The sequence below is a fragment of the Dermacentor variabilis genome, chromosome 5 (assembly GCF_050947875.1).
Source record: "Dermacentor variabilis isolate Ectoservices chromosome 5, ASM5094787v1, whole genome shotgun sequence".
NCBI lineage: Eukaryota > Metazoa > Arthropoda > Arachnida > Ixodida > Ixodidae > Dermacentor > Dermacentor variabilis.
In genome coordinates this window covers 162,879,322-162,896,055 of record NC_134572.1, presented here as the reverse complement: position 1 = coordinate 162,896,055, position 16,734 = coordinate 162,879,322, and the positions used below count along the sequence as shown (strand labels likewise).

The 16,734-nt window shown below is 46.1% G+C and overlaps 1 protein-coding gene across 2 annotated transcripts in view; it reads left to right on the top strand.

Annotated features, from left to right (window-relative positions):
• LOC142583301 (cubilin-like) overlaps nt 1–16,734 on the top strand; it is a 267,105-nt gene that overhangs the window by 82,434 nt on the left and 167,937 nt on the right. For both annotated transcript variants that reach the window (XM_075693717.1, XM_075693716.1), the window contains exon 15: nt 13,403–13,515. In XM_075693717.1, the coding sequence (XP_075549832.1) occupies nt 13,403–13,515 (113 nt within the window). The remainder of the gene's footprint in view (nt 1–13,402; nt 13,516–16,734) is intronic.

The window sequence follows — 16,734 nt, the reverse complement described above, 5'->3', positions numbered from 1 at the left end:
GGGGGTTCGCCTAGTGGCACGCCTAGCCCGCAACAACACGTCAATACAATTGATAAAAGTGCTGCACTCTCTTAGATCAAAAGCCGCAAAGGCGCTAGTTTCATGAATACGAGGAAATATTATGAATGAGCTACCGCTAACAAAGCTTACAAGGCTGCAACCTTGTCAGACCTCTGGCCTTTAGCTATACCGTGACGTTCTGTACGTACATTACAGAACTAAATGACTCCTTTTCAACATAATTGTATAGTTATACGTAAAAGGTATCATAAAACACATTTCCGTAGAGGAGTACCGGTGCACTTTCTCAAATAAAATCATAAGAATAGATAATTAAAACACTTCCATTGAAAAATACAATACAATTTGGAAAAGCAAGAACAGAAGTATAAAAGGATTACTTGAACAAGCCAAGAGAAAAAATTATAAAAAAACTATGTACCATTTAACGGGGGTATCACATAAACGCACAAACAATTTTACAGATACAAATTGTTATCTTTTTCTGTTCATTATCTGTAAGTAATAATTTTTTTTCTACAGACCACATTTTTGTACTCATGCAGAAATATATATGCTATTGCAGGTTTTTGTAAGTTTGAAACATACCTCTCCTTTCGCAATATAAATGTTCTGCAACGACGAAGCTATATTTAGAACAGAGCTTAAACCTTGTTGCGGTTCGCCACTTAATAAAAAAAATATTATTGACAAATAAAAAGTTTTGCCGGATAGACTAAACCCCGAATCCATTCTTTTCCTGATACGCTGTGGTCAGTGCAAGGGTTATTCTCAATGCTACTTAGTCTTCGATACGGCCTTCGCTTCCATTTGGTGAACCGACTCTATGGGAAATATTGTATTTGCTGACATGTCGGAGGGTAAGGTAGTGAATCGCTAGACAGTATAAAACCTTTAAGAGATAAAGCGCAATAATAGATAAAGTGGGTCCGAATCCACGTGTAAACGGTGAAGTGCATTCGTAAAGTGAGCAACTATATAGAAAACAAATCACACCCACGTGAAACTTAGCTTCTGGCCCTGGTAAAACAGAAAGTGCGGGAATATGGGTAAATGCACTTCTCGCCCTAATAAAATAAAGCACCTCCTGGACGATCGAAAATTCCGTGAAAAGTTCCGTTGAGTGCTACTAAGCGTAACTGTAATTATGCGCACAAATTCGAAAACACATCGGGAAAGTTGTACGCAACAGTCCTTATATAACATAACTTCAGCATCAACATTAAATAAAACTTCGCTTGGCAAGGATTCCCACATTGCGTTAGAGCCGCAAACGTTTTTTCTATATTTGGAAGGCCATTGCATTCTCGTGGCACAATGCGAGAAAGGCAAATGCTCCTGTGTGTTGGTAATTACAGATCCTTTGCCTGTAATTTGAACGATAACGTCTTGTTAGATGAACCAGCAAGCTCTATGCTGTTCCAGACTTTTGCTGCTCAGCGAAAACACCAGCACGCGTACGCACAGCGCTCAGTTCCATGAGCGCGGGCAGAGCAAACCTTGATGTGGGCGAGCTTGCTTGTTCACGGACAAAGCGTGTCGTGACTGGTGAGAAGACAACGTATACGAAAAGACGTCATGAACGATGGCTCACAGCTGGGTTTCTTGCAGGACTCAGCCTTGCCTATTGACGCGCAGAATAATTTCACATCGCATAAGCAGAAAACAATCAGGAAATGGGGGCGAGTAACTGCGCAGTAACTATGTACCAAAGCTATTCGTAGACAGATCGACAGAGAAAAAGTGCACTATTGTGGTAAAAAATCATCACCTTCCAAAATAAGAAATATAGACTGCTATTCTTTCTCTTTCCCGATTCCGAGATGTGCGGAGTAGAATGTTTCAGCAATCAACAACGAACCAATGAACCCAGAACGCAAAAACTAGTTGTAAGGCAGCACACCTAATATGCTTCGGTTTCCCTTGTTTTATTCCGAGTCGCGCAACTTTTTAACTTGGCAGGCAGAATGCTGTCGCGGCCCTGCTGCCAAAACGATTTACTTAAGGAAGGTTCGCGTGGACCGTTGAATTACTTCCTGCGTCATTGCAGCCAAATGAACTACTTGTCCCTCAGTCGCTGGACACCTAACGCGCACACGAATAAGGAACCTCTCTTGTTTCTTTCACTTTAGACTCTTGGTCACCAACTTTCAAAGAGGTTTTAAAACCTCCAACCCTGCGCATGCAAAGCATGTACACGCAGTTCATACCAGGAGAGCACAGTACCATGGCGGCGACGAAGGCGGGAACGTGTCTCGGAATTTCCTGTAATTGCCGCAATAGATTCATAATTATGAAGCAGACAGAGTTAAAGGGAAGCTTATTCGACTTATACAATGGCCTAAGAACCCAAGGGCTGGCGGTTATGTACTATTTTTTTCTCAGTTTCTCACTCGCGTCGGTATTACTCATGCAACCACTCGACGCAGCGTAAATCGCCGGTGCAAACGTGTACACTCCAAACGCGTGACCTTGTAACGTGTGACGTGTAAACGCGTAAACCTGTAAACGTGTAAACGTGCAACCTAAAACATCTTCTATATAGTGCTTTTGCTTCTGTGCTCCGCAGGGCATCACCAAATAAAAACAAAAGAGAGACCCAGAAGCTCAGAGCCCGAAAAGCTATCCTATCGTTCCTATATTTAAGAAATCACGTATGCCACTGGCGTAAGAAGGCAACTTCACCATCTGTGTCGAGCTATTTGGCTACGTATTTGCCCAATTGTAGCCTGGGTCGTATGCATTACTGGGAAAGTGGCGTGATGTGGTCGGTGGTGCGCCTCCGCCGAATAGAAGTGCTGCCACAACACAAATAGCACGACGGTGAATCATAAGTAGGCGAAGAGATTACGATAATCTTGCCGTCGACCATGGTGTCACACGCTGTAAAACTGTCTCACCATGTACCGTACTCGCTTAGTGACTATGCTTTCAAACAGGGCCACAGTGCGCAGTCTCACGCCTGTCGATTCCGACATCAGTCATTTGCCGCCATGCCAAATCGAGCAGGCACTCTCGGGCGCTTCGCCTGGCCAATCAAACTCGTGGACATTGTCGGCTACGCGGATACCCCGCCAATGTGTCCATTTTGTTGCGCTGATTTTATTTTCATTGCTACCGCTTAATTCAGCTTCTACGAGCGCGTCTTTGGTTTAATAAGGTGGCAAATTCGCCAAAAGATTTGCTGGGCGTTGGGCGTGTCTGCATCCGTGTTTCCTTTCAGTACACTAGCTGCTATCCATACCGCTGATGGCATCACGGCTTGATGGCCGCTATATCGTTCTACGGTGAATGTTTTCCTTACTGTGCCGTACCAGTAGAAAAAGCAACCTCCTACCCGCAATGTCTCCGTCATAGAAGCGCTTTTGTACGGTCATCCTTACTAATTGCCTCGTAAAAGACGTTATCTCCAGAATAGCCAGGCCTCTTCCACGCGCTAGCATTCGCAGGAGCTTCATCTTTTCTCGGTCTATTCTTTGAGATGGAACTGCCAATTACTGTGGTGATTACTGCATCTCGGCGTGGTGTGTGCTTCAGTGGCCATCGCCGGGACAACAACCGGAGTTCAGTGATTGGGGGATGGTGATGAACAGGCAGCGTACTCCGTACCCCCCCTAAGAGTGCTGCACAAAATAACGTGCATTTACAGCTATTTACAGGTAAGGCGAATAGCAAAGGTGTAGCAGCTGACAAGATGGCGAGGAGCAACCTCTACCTCTTCTTCATCGGCACCAGCCTAATGCTGCCGTGTTGTTTCATCTCGTGGCAATATTTGTGTACTTTAGCCGGCCGTTTCTTTTAATTTATGTTGCTGAGTGTTTCTTGAAAACTCATTTTGTTCTCTGCTTCTCTGACTACAAAAAAAACCCTACCCATGTCACCCTGCACTGCCTCATTTGTGCTTTTACCATGGGCCCTGAAAGCCAGCCGCACCACCGACCTTTGGTCAACTTCCAAACCTGTCAAGAGATATGATTTTCAACACACACGCGATACCCGGAGGGCAACACCATCTCGTTATGTAGCCGGGAACCTTACATCGTGTTACTAAACTCTCTCTCACGCGCTTCCACCAATGGAAGCAGCTCCTACTCTCCGAAAAAGCGACGAGACGTCAAGTCAAGCGGTACTGCGCAAATGTTTCAATGGGACTCTGCGACACTATGTAGCTGAATACGCTAATAACTGCGAAACAGAAAAGAAGATATTCGTTTTGGTGTCAAACTCCATTGCTATTCACCATCTGTTTCCTATGGTGTTGGGCTGCTGAGCACGAGGTTGCGGGATCGAATCCCGGCCACGGCGGCCGCATTTCGATGGGGGCGAAATGCGAAAACACCCGTGTGCTTAGATTTAGGTGCACGTTAAAGAACCCCAGGTGGTCAAAATTTCCGGAGTGCTCCACTACGGCGTGCCTCATAATCAGAAAGTGGTTTTGGCACGTAAAACCCCAAATGTTATATGTTACCATCTGTTTCCCTTACCTTATAACCCACAGTCAGATTCTGACAATTACTTTAGTATTAAACAAAATATTTCCTCGTCCTATTGAAAATACGGAACCTGGTACGGTAAGAATTACAAACTTCGCCGGCAGTCGGTGCCTTTTAACTTAGAATTTTTATAGTCATCCAACAGATTCAAAAATATTTATTCTAACTTAATCCTGAGGCAAGCTAGGTACACACTAACTCTGGGGTAGTGACTACTGCAGGAGCACGAAAAGCGGTCTCTCTATATAGAGAGAGACGTGCAAGTAACTCAGTGGCACATCTTCCGCGACTAGCAAACAGCGTTTCTTGCACATATAGAAGATACTTGGAGGCCGCTCACCTTCCGATTCATCAGGCAGTGCAACCTAACCCTTTCGCATGAGCTATTTGCCATCGATGCAACGTTTTCTCAAATTTGTGTCAGTTCGCCGTGGAATGCCGCTAAAGCAGAGCCAAGCATTTCTCCCGTGTTTCCACCAGTCCTCGCAGCTGTCCGCGCAGCGTTTTAAGGCGAACGTTTATATTGTCGCTGAACACATCGACGCACTGGTACTGAGTCAACGCGTTTCCATCGCCAGAGCCGTAATTCACGTACACGACGATGGACGTGCTGAACTCCTGCTGACGAACTTTACCAGGGAACGTCGACACATTGTTAGAGGCACGGCTGTTGCTTACTTCGACGAATTGACCTCAATACAAGACTGCCTCTCAGTGGAGCACGCGACGGCCACCGTGGCCATGCCTGCCCCTGTGGTTGATATCAGTCCTACCTTGCCACCCGTCGAACGTAACAGCCTTCTTGAGCTCATCGATGAGTTTAAGGGCTGCTTTTCATCTACGTCACGAGTCAGCCAGACGCCGCTCACTAAGCACCGTATTCTCACCGAAGCCGACGCCAGACCAATTCGGCAGAATCCTTATCGTGTGGCTCCTAAAGAGCGCGAGGCGATACAAACGCAAGTGAAGACGATGCTTGAGGACGGGGTTATTCAGCCATCTAAGAGTCCTTGGGCATCGCCTGTCGTGTTGGTGAAAAAGAAGGACGGTAGCCTGCGCTTCTGCGTCGACTACCGAAAACTCAACCAGATCACAAAGAAAGACGTTTATCCGCTGCCGCGTATCGACGATTCACTGGACAGGCTACGAAACGCACGTTACTTTTCGTCGATGGACTTGAAAAGCGGCTACTGGCAAATAGAAGTTGATGAGAGAGACCGTGAGCAGACCGCTTTTGTGACGCCTGACGGACTTTATGAATTTCAGGTGCTCCCCTTCGGTTTGTGTTCTGCGCCAGCAACGTTTCAGCGACTAATGGACACGGTACTCTCAAACCTCAAATGGCAAACCTGTCTGGTGTACCTCGACGACGTAATTGTTTTCTCCGTCACGTTCGAGGAACACTTACGGAGGCTAAAGACGGTCTTTGAATCAATACGCTCAGCTGGTCGAACTTTGAAACCTGAAAAGTGCCATTTTGGCTTTGAAGAACTTCAATTTCTCGGTCACGTTGTCAGTCGTGAAGGTGTCCGACCTGAGCCTGATAAAATCTCTGCCGTTGCTAATTTCCCAACGCCATCAGATAAAAAGGCAGTGCGACGTTTTCTGGGCCTTTGCGCCTACTACCGACGCTTTATTGCGGACTTTTCGCGCATCGCATGGCCATTAACGCATCTAACCAGAGAAGATGTCCCCTTCGTATGGGGTGAAACCCAGCAACGGGCATTTCACGACCTACGGCAACGGCTGCAGACGCCTGCCGTGCTCGCACACTTTGATGACGACGCCCCAACGATTCTTCATACCGACGCTAATAATGTCGTCCTCGGCGCAGTGCTTGTACAGCGGCAGGACGGCGCCGAAAGAGTGATTGCTTACGCCAGCAGGACGCTATCAAGAGCGGAGGCAAACTACTCCACGACAGAAAAAGAATGTCTCGCACTGGTGTGGGCCGTCCTGAAATTTCGGCCATATTTGTATGGTCGGCGTTTCACCGTTGTCAGTGATCATCATGCACTTTGCTGGCTGACTAATTTAAAAGGTCCAGCTGGTCGGCTAGCGCGCTGGAGTCTTCGTCTCCAAGAGTTCGACTTCACGGTTGTCTACAAATCAGGGAAACGACACACCGATGCCGACTGCCTTTCTCGGTCTCCTGTTCAGACTGCAGTGCACGACGATGATGACACGGCTTTTCTAGGCGTGCTAGATACTGTCGCCGTTTCACGCCACCAACGCGAGGACGCAGAACTGGTTCCTCTTTTTGATTACTTAGAGGGAAGAACAGGCAACGTGCCGCGGTTATTCGCCAGAGGGCTGCCTTCATTCTGCTTACGCCACGACGTTCTGTATAAAAAGAACTTTTCAACTTGTGGCAGCAGCTACCTACTCGTCATTCCCGCATCTCTTCGCGACGAAGTCCTACATGCCTGTCACAACGAGCCGACCGCTGGTCACTTGGGCTACACTCGGACATTAGCAAGAATTAGGCTAAAGTACTATTGGCCGAGACTTGCGTCGATCGTGAAACGTTACACACAGACATGCCTGGATTGCCAGCGCCGCAAAGCCCTACCCGGCAAGCCAGCTGGACTGCTGCATCCTGTTCAGATACCGCAAGCGCCGTTCGAACAAATTGGCATGGACCTTTTAGGTCCGTTTCCATTGTCTACTGCCGGAAATAGATGGATAATCGTCGTCACGGATTATCTTACGCGATACGCCGAAACAGGTGCTATCCAACGTGGAACAGCAGCCGCAGCAGCACGATTTTTTGTCAAAGCCGTCGTCTTAAGGCATGGCGCTCCCGCAGTGGTCATAACAGACAGAGGATCTGCGTTCACGGCTGCGCTTCTGGATACCGTGTTGCGACTAAGTGGTACCACTCACCGAAAGAGCACGGCTTACCATCCCCAAACCAATGGGCTGACAGAACGTCTGAATAAGACTCTGGCAGACATGACGAGTATGTACATCGACGTCGACCACAAGAACTGGGACGAGATTTTGCCATATGTTACATTTGCATATAACACGGCTCGCCAAGAGACAACACGCGTGACGCCTTTCAACCTCGTTTACGGACGCGAAGTGACAACCATGTTGGACGCAATGCTGCCGCACGAGTGCGGTGACGACGAGACTGGTGCCGAGGAGTTTACGCAACGCGCAGAGGAAGCCAGGCAGCTTGCGCGTTGCGAATCACACAACAACAGGAATACGATGCCCGACACTACAATCTTCGACACAGACCCGTCACGTACAACGTCGCTGACCAGGTGTGGGTCTGGACTCCGATTCGTCGGCGCGGGCTGTCTGAAAACCTCCTGCGAAGATACTTCTGCCCGTACACAGTTCTGCGCCGCATCAGCGATGTTAATTATGAAGTTGTCCCCGCCAGCCATAACTGCTCCAACCGCCGGCGGCATCTGCCCGAGGTTGTGCATGTGCTTCGTATGAAGCCATCCATTTCCTCATGACCTCAACTTTGCACCGTCTGTGCACAGCCTTCGGACATTGGTGCATCGGGACGGTGCCTCTTTTTTTCAAACGGGGGGCAAATGCCACATCCTATATGGTCACCGCGGGTATGTGCCAGGCGATGAGAACGACGCTGAAGTAGCGCGTGAGTGGAAAAACAGAGACGACAACGACGTCGCGTTGACTGCTCTGATAAAGTGCTTCCATACGTCCTCTACGCCGACTTTCCCGTCTTCTACTAGGCTGCGACAATATGTCCCATGAAGCGAAAAATCCGGCATCCGTCCGGCTTCCGGCTTTAGCATCCGATGGTATCAAAACCCCCGTGACCAAGTGAAGACGTCAGGTTCCCCGCGCTGGAGCAACGCCTCCGAGATAGCATAAGGCCGATGCACTTCAATCTGAGATGTCATGTTGCCTTGCGCGACCGCCGTATAATCTAATGGGGACACTCCCGAGTAAGCCGCGGTGATTTGGACGTCCGCGCTATCGTTACGCCGGGCTTGGTCATGGAAATTTTGGTTCAAGTAGCATGATGTCATAAAGCAGAGGGCGCAGGCCTGCTATCTAGCATGGGCTGGCTGGACCTGCTGCGGCTCGCACTGAGAAATCCCATGGTAAAGTAAAGTGAATGGAGGAGAACCAAATTTAATCAGGTGGATTCAAGTGGATTAAGGTGCGGTAAGGTTAGTACAAATTATAGAAAGTTGGATTAAGGGTAACGCCACAAGAAGTAAAGAAAGCCTTGGGAACTATGGAAAGGGGGAAGGCAGCTGGGGAGGATCAGGTAACAGCAGATTTGGTGAAGGATGGTGGGCACATTGTTCTAGAAAAACTGGCCACCCTGTATGCACAATGCCTCATGACCTCGAGCGTACCGGAATCTTGGAAGAACGCCCACATAATATTAATCCATAAAAAAGGGGACGCCAATGACTTGAAAAATCACAAACCGATCAGCTTACGGTCTGTTGCCTAAAAAGTATTTACTAACGTAATCGCAAATATAATCAGGAACACCTTAGACTTCTGTCAACGAAAGGACCAGGCAGGATTTCGTAAAGGCTACTCAACAATGGACCATATTCACACTATCAATCACGTGATGGAGAAATGTGCGGAATATAACCAACCCTTATATATAGCTTTCATTGATTGCGAGAAAGTGTTTGATTCAGTCGAAACCTCAGCAGTCATGGAGGCATTACGGAATCAGGGTGTAGACGAGCCGCATGTAAAAATACTAAAAGATATCTGTAGCGGCTCCATAGCCACCGTAGTCCTCCATAAAGCAAGCAACAAAATCCCAATAAAGAAAGGCGTCAGGCAGGGAGGTACTAGCTCTCCAATGCTGTTCACAGCGTGTTTACAGAAGGTATTCAGAGACCTGGAGTGGGAAGTATTGTGGATAAAAGTTAATGAAGAATACCTTAGTAACTTGACATTCGCTGATGATATTGCCTTGCTTAGTAACTCAGGGGACCAACATGCAATGCATGCTCACTGACCTGGAGAGGCAAAGCCGAAGGGTGGGTCTAAAAATTAATCTGCAGAAAACTAAAGTAATGTTTAACAGTCTCGGAAGAGAACAGCAGTTTACGATAGGTAGTGAGGCCCTGGAAATGGTAAGGGAATACATTCACTTAGGACAGATAGTGACTGCGGATCCGGATCATGAGACTGAAATAATCAGGAGAAAAAGAATGGGCTGGGGTGCGTTTGGCAAGCATTCTCAGATCACGAACACCAGGTTGCCATTATCTCTCAAGAAAAAAAGTGTATAACAGCTGTGTTTTACCAGTACTCACGTACGGGACAGAAACCTGGAGGCTTACGAAAAGGGGTCTGCTTAAATTGAGGACGACACACGAGCTCTGGAAAGAAGAATGGTAGGTGTAACGTTAAGGGATAAGAAAAGAACAGATTGGGTGAGGGAACAAACGCGAGTTAATGACATCTTAGTTGAAATCAAGAAAAAGAAAAGGGGGGGGGGAGGGGGCATGGGCAGGACATGTAATGAGGAGGGAAGATAACCGATGGTCATTAAGGGTTACGGACTGGATTCTAAGGGAAGGGAAGCGTAGCAGGGGACGGCAGAAAGGTAGGTGGGCGGATGAGATTAAGAAGTTTGCAGGGACAACATGACCACAATTAGCTCATGACCGGGGTAGTTGGAGAAGTATGGGGGAGACCTTAGCCCTGCAGTGGGCGTGACCAGGCTGATGATGACTATGATGATGATGATGATGATGATTGTGCTGGTGGTGATGTTGATGATGATGATGATGATGATGGATTAAGGGGGATAAAGGTAAGTTAAAGTTAGTGAAGGTGGATTAAGGCGGGCAAAAAGTCAGAGCAACGTGGATTAAGGTGGAGTTCTTAATTTAAGGGAATAGCTGAAAGAAGTCATTCTGTTCTGGCGTTAAAATCGGGCTTGTTTCTGTGAACGTGAAGCTTCCAATCGTCTCCAGCGTCCCCTTGCTTCGTATTCTTCTGCTTCTTTCTTACCCAGTAACCAGTCCCAAGCTTACAAAAACAATCTTACACTTCACCAGTCATCTTTTCTTTCTTCTTTTGGTGCCCTATTTCTGTTTCAATACCATGTACTCTCTGGGTAAGATCTGGCCCGCAGTTTCCATGGCAACGCTTCCCGCTGCAAGCGCACAAGATATGTGAATCGAAGTTAAGCAGTTAGGGGGACTTCTTCACGCAGGGCTTCTTATCAGCACAAATAGGAACCTTACACGTCAAGAAACTCGCCCCCACCTAACAAATTCAACTCCGAATACGTGAGCGGTTTGTACCTGCAGCTGCAAAGCTCAGTCCAGGACACATCAAGAAGTAGTCCTTTGGGTAGTACGGCATAGGTACACTATAGAGAAGAATAATTCAAGCTGTATTGGCAAATTATCCATTCACATTTCTTAAAAGCCACTCTTACCGCAAAAAGATCCGAAAACCAAAGCCAGCCCGCAGACGCCTCGGAGTTCCCGCACCATTGCGCCATGACGCCAAAGATTTTGACACCGCCTGCTCGGGCCTAGTTATATTTTATTGTCACAAATTGGCTACATTCTATTCTGAAAGAGCCATAAATTGAACTTGATAAGATTAAAGGACGTTTACTTAACCACGATTGAATGCGAAAAATGCATTGCAAACCGTGACGCCGCTCTGGCGTACTGGCCCTGGGATTGCTGTACAAAACTTGAGCAAAAAAACGAGCTTTCACCACTGTTTTCATTCAGTAATAAATATATCGCCACAAGATCAACAAAAGTACAATTCTTCAAGAATACTTTATCAATCTAAACTGATTCAGTGCTTCTCTTAAAAGTAAATGTAATCGGTCGCTGAAGCGCAGACCTAGGGACATCAAAAAAGCGACTGATTTCTGGACAAAATATCAAGCACTGGCTGCGGTATAGCTCGCGAAGCTCTAGGGAGAAGCCGCTTGTAATTAGTTTTCCCTGAAATCTGTTGCACTCTATATTATTTTCCAGACAGAAGCTAGCTTATGGAATCATATTGTTTGATTAAGCACTGAGACCAGTTATGTTTTCATGCAGGCGAGTCCCTAAAGGAACTGACAACCGATCTTTATTGGCCCAGTTTTTTTAGGCTGAATGAAAAGCTTGTCCTCGGGGACGTTTATACGTGTAGCGATTAAGTCCAAAAGCGCGGGGAAATTTCATAAGCAGAATTTTTTTATCTGAGTAATCCCTAGAGAAGTCAGCGCCCCGACGTCAGCAACGCATGCCGATAGCCCGCTTCGCAAAAAATCAGAAAGCAGATAGATGGCTGGATTTCGCCGGAGTGATTGCAACTTTCGTTAATCATCCGCATTCTGGCATTGACAGCCCCATTTGATAATAAAGAGCTCCGGCAATATGCGCTCGTTGCTGTAAAAACCATTGTTAGACTTCTATCGCTTTATTTTCTTAGTACGCGCCCACATCAAGGCTTGCGCCCCGGCGTTCTTACTCTGTCAGTAAACAAGCGCAGCCAACTCATTCAAAACGAAACCACTCTTTTACACGTGACGCTCCAGTAGCCCCGCGCACGATTTCAATACGCCTCTTTGACACAGCCAAGTTTCTTTGCACGTTCTGCGCCATATTCACATTGCGCTGCGCCCCCGCCCTCGATTGCAGAGGTGCAATTCAAGGTGCCGCCGTGGTGCAGTACGCCCTTGAACCTTGCAGCGAGTGGGTGCATCCCCGTGACCCGCACCCTGCACCACCCGAACGTTTCTTCTGTTGTGGTGACATGCACCTTTCGGGAATCGAGCGAACCTAATGCGCCCACTCTTGCAAACATGTCGTCGTCGCTCACAAACCGCAGGAATTCGGAATTGAAAAATCTAGCTTGCCTGCGAGAGCACAACCTGAAGCCGTACGAGGAACGATATTTCCACGGAAATATGCGAAAGCAATGACCGAGATTTCGAAAGGTCCCCATAAACGCCCGTCGTCGTGCTAAGGGAGCGCAGCTTTTTTTCCTCACAAAGATCAGATTTGGCTGTGCTTTGGAAGTTGCGAAGAAAAACGATTACAAAAGAAATGTATTGCATTTCAATATTGAAACAAGACCCAGCATCCGCGCACCTTAATGGAAGGTCACGTAACCGGGAAATTATTTGTTGCCGTGCTTTCGCTGTGTGGGGCGCCAAACGTCATTTTGTCGTGACTTCTTGTGAATAATCAAAATTTTAAATCGTCGTTTAACAAGGAAAGGGACAGTGTCACTTTCAATCAATACAAGACAAGATCTCACCGTCAGCGGGGCAATCTCGACCCGTGTTCTGAGTGGTTGCCGGTGCCTTTAACGAGTCATTTGAGTCGTGCAATTGATATGTCACAGGTACGAAAAAGAATTCTCCCTTTCGTCAAATCCTAATCATCTAGGTCTAACCTCGCTCCAAACCCGCCGTCACACCAAACGCTTAAAACTACTGTGCATCCTTTCTTTTTTAACTCGGCGCAATGCTCTTCTCCAGATTAGCCAAATTTTCAAAACGTTCTATAACAAGGCAGAGGAACTATCACTACCTGAACATTTCAGCAATTCATCCTCGTGCAGACTTTTTTTAAAACATTTCCGCACATTATAGACCACTGGACCTCGTTTTATGACTGTGTTCGCGAATTTCCACTTGTTTGAAATGTATGAAATGCAAGTTTTTTCTAAATGGTGTGGAACGCTAGTATTGCGCACCTTGTTTTATTGCATTTGACTTTCTCTCGCTACACCGTCTTGTACCTTTGCATCATACAACTCCTACTATGGGCCACATTTGTGCCGCAGTACGTAAACAAAAAAATTTACTTTCCTGGCATGATGCTGCTAGCGCGTGTGTGCGCGTTCGCTGGGCACTGACAGCTTGCCGCTTCGTTTCCTGAACGCAGGCTGTGAGGACACCATCTACGGCATCAACGGAACCCTCCGCTACCCAGAAAACGGGGGGCAGTACACTCACAAGCGAGACTGCACCTGGATCATCCACACTACTCAGGAATTGGTAGAGTAGCCACACGACTAATTCAGTTGCGGGTTTCAGCAAAAGAGGATCAACAATGCACAATGCAACCTTAATGCAGATTTCATCGCGTAAATATGTGGACGAGCATGGTGTCTGCTGACCACAACGATAAAATTGGAATAGCGAATTCAGCTGTGAAATGCCATAGTAAGGCACCTGTTTGTAGACACTTAGTACGATTATGTGCGAAGTCTTTGTATACTTTGTTCTCCTAATTGAGCACTCAATTTCTTCTGGCGGTTTCATTTGTAACATAGAAAGTGCCCCTCGAGATTCTCGTTTAGTTTTTCGCGCACACAAGGCGGCTCTTTTTTTTTTTTTCAGATGACAATTCTTGCGTCCAGTTATGGCGGAAAAGTTTTAACCAGTGTGTTTCGTTTAAGCTATTTTTTTCTGACCAAACGGCGCACGAAGCCAAAGTAGGCGCCGAAAGCGGCTGCCGTACCCTCGCAAAACTTTCTGTGGCAATGCAGAGAAACCTACACAGGTGAAACCCACACGTTACAGCCATTCCTGAAAATAGTCCCATGGTCTCTTTCGCGTTTGTTAAGGCTGGGAAACAGAAAATATAAACGGGTTACGCCCCTATTACAAAATAGTATAAAAAAGTTCGCAAGTCGGTGTCGATACTTTTTTTCACAGTACTCTTAGGCACTTTCGCAAATGTAAAACTGTTACAACACGCAAGCTAATAGTATTCAGTATACGCTCAGAGAAAGCAAAGCAGATAGCACCGTCAAATTCTGCTTGACTACTTGACGCAGTAATACATGTTCAGAAGCCAAGTTCTTAAAGCTCGGTTTTTATGTCAATAAGAAGTTGTCCAGTACTGTCGCATTTCTTCGAAAATTATAGACCGTTTTCATTACAACATTTTGATTTTGCACACTGGTGCTGTCCACTGCAAATCGGGCAAGAAAAACGAAGTTCTGTCTTGGTATTGTTCCAGAAACTAAATCCCACTGATCTTCAACACTTCTCAGCAGCTTATCACAATTTAAAAATAAAAAATAAATTATGGATTTTTACGTGTCAAAACCACCATCTGATTATGAGGTGGGCCGTAGTGGAGGGCTCCGGATTAATTTCGACCACCTGGGGTTCTTCACCGTGCAACTAAACCTAAGTGCACGGGTGCTTTCTGCATTTCGCCCCCATCGAAATGCTGCCGCCGTGGCCGGGATTTGATTCCGCGACCTCTTCCGCAGCAGCCCAACACAATAACCACTAAGCAACCACGGCGGGTTTATCACAATATTATAGACAAATTATCGCCATGCTTACTTAAAATGCGATGCGCATTTCTTTTATCCGAAGATGTCGAACGAGATGTACTTCCAATTACCACAAAATAAATACACGCTCTTTCTCTTTCGAAATGTTAGGCAGATAGGACACATTATTGCAAACTCCTTAGCGCTGTAGTTCGACGTGCTAATGCAGGTTCAAACCCTGGAAGGTAAGTTACAATTTAAGCCTGAAGGAATACGTGCACTTAAAATTAATAACGGGCACTGCCACACAACATGTGGTGTGTAGAGATAAGTTCAATCGCAACGTATCATGCGCATTTAATATGTCTTCCGATCGATTTCTTGTACACGTTATCATCACTCAGCAGACAGGTGCTTAGCATCCCGTTTAACATGCCGGGTTGCTTCAATAGAATCCTTAACTGGGAGTCAACGCCGATCACTCTGCAGAAATGCAACATGCCTAAAGACTGGTCTGCACTGTGAAAAAAAAAAGAAATCAGCGAGTCAATGTTTATTTTCGATGTATAGAAAAGTAAGGACAGAGGGATCTGCGAAAGGAAACAAATGCCTTCACAGCTTGGCTAATTCACAAGAAGGTCAAGCCCTTCGAACATTTAGGTACGGTGAATAAAACAAAAAACCTTTCCAAGGAAACCGCTAAACAACATGCGTATGCATAGGTTATGCAGACAGCGTTAATACAAAAGAAAGAATTTGTTGTTGTCTTTCTAGAAGGCTGGGCTGGCGAAAAGCCCGGAACGCCTGAGAGTATGTCATACCCTTTTCCCAAGAGATTTCACTCGAAATATAACATTGTGCCTGGCCAGTGTTGGTGGATATAAGCTTCAAGTAAAAACTGCGCAGTGAAACGTTTAGCCAATGAAGGCACAGAAACGACAGAGACGAGCGCTCTGCCGGCTCATAAGGCTCTTTGGGCTGCTAGACCGGGAAGTATTCGAAGTGTTTCGAGTATGAAATGAAGAGGACAAATAGGTCGTCACTTCTTTACTCGCTCTTAGCCGTAGTGAAACTGACTGTCCCGAAAAAAAGATTTGAGTGTGAGCATGCGTTCTTTGATTGGCAGCACATTTTCATTTTTCATTTTCATTTCAATTATTTTCCCTAGGGGTCCAGAATAGGACGTTACATTGGGGGGGGGGGGAGGAGGATAACAACAACAAGACACTTCAAAAGGGGATTTATAAGCATGAAGATCAAAACACAAAATAAAGAACATGAGTGTTTTCAGTGTTAAGAAGATACAGTGCATCTAGTAGTAGCATGGAGTAATGATTATATAATGCAATAACAGAAGATCGGACTACAACACTATCGAGAATAACACTAGAAATACCTGACAGTGATCAAAGGTAGTATGGCGCTCAAGCTGGATGACATGGTAGTTTAGAAAAGATCATCTGGGATGGCAGGCTTGCTCATTAAGGTAGTTTAGTAATACTGATTGGAAAGAAGATAATTCCTTAATGTTGACAATGATTGGCGGAAGGGCGTTCCACTCATTCACTGACGATACTAAAGGTGAGTGTGAACATTTTTAGTCCACGCGAAGGGTGTGTATACCTTGAGTTCGTGGTCAATACGGGCGGAGATGTGGGCTGCTGGATGAATGAATTTGTGTGAAAACTCACTGTTACTGTAATAAACACTGTGAAGAAAAGAATGATCGTGAATATTGTCAGCGTATTACGAGAGGTAAAATGCCAAGTGTTCTTTTTATGGATGACACACTGTTATAACGAGAATATGAGGACGAGATGAATCTAGCGGCTTTTCTTCGAATTGATTCCAGCAAGTCAGTAAAGGTAAGATTGACGGGGATCTCATATGTTAGAAGCGTACTCTAATGATGGTTTAATTACCGGATGAAATGCCTGAAGTTTGGTGTCGGAATTAGCAATGCGTAAGTGGCGTTTCTTTCTAA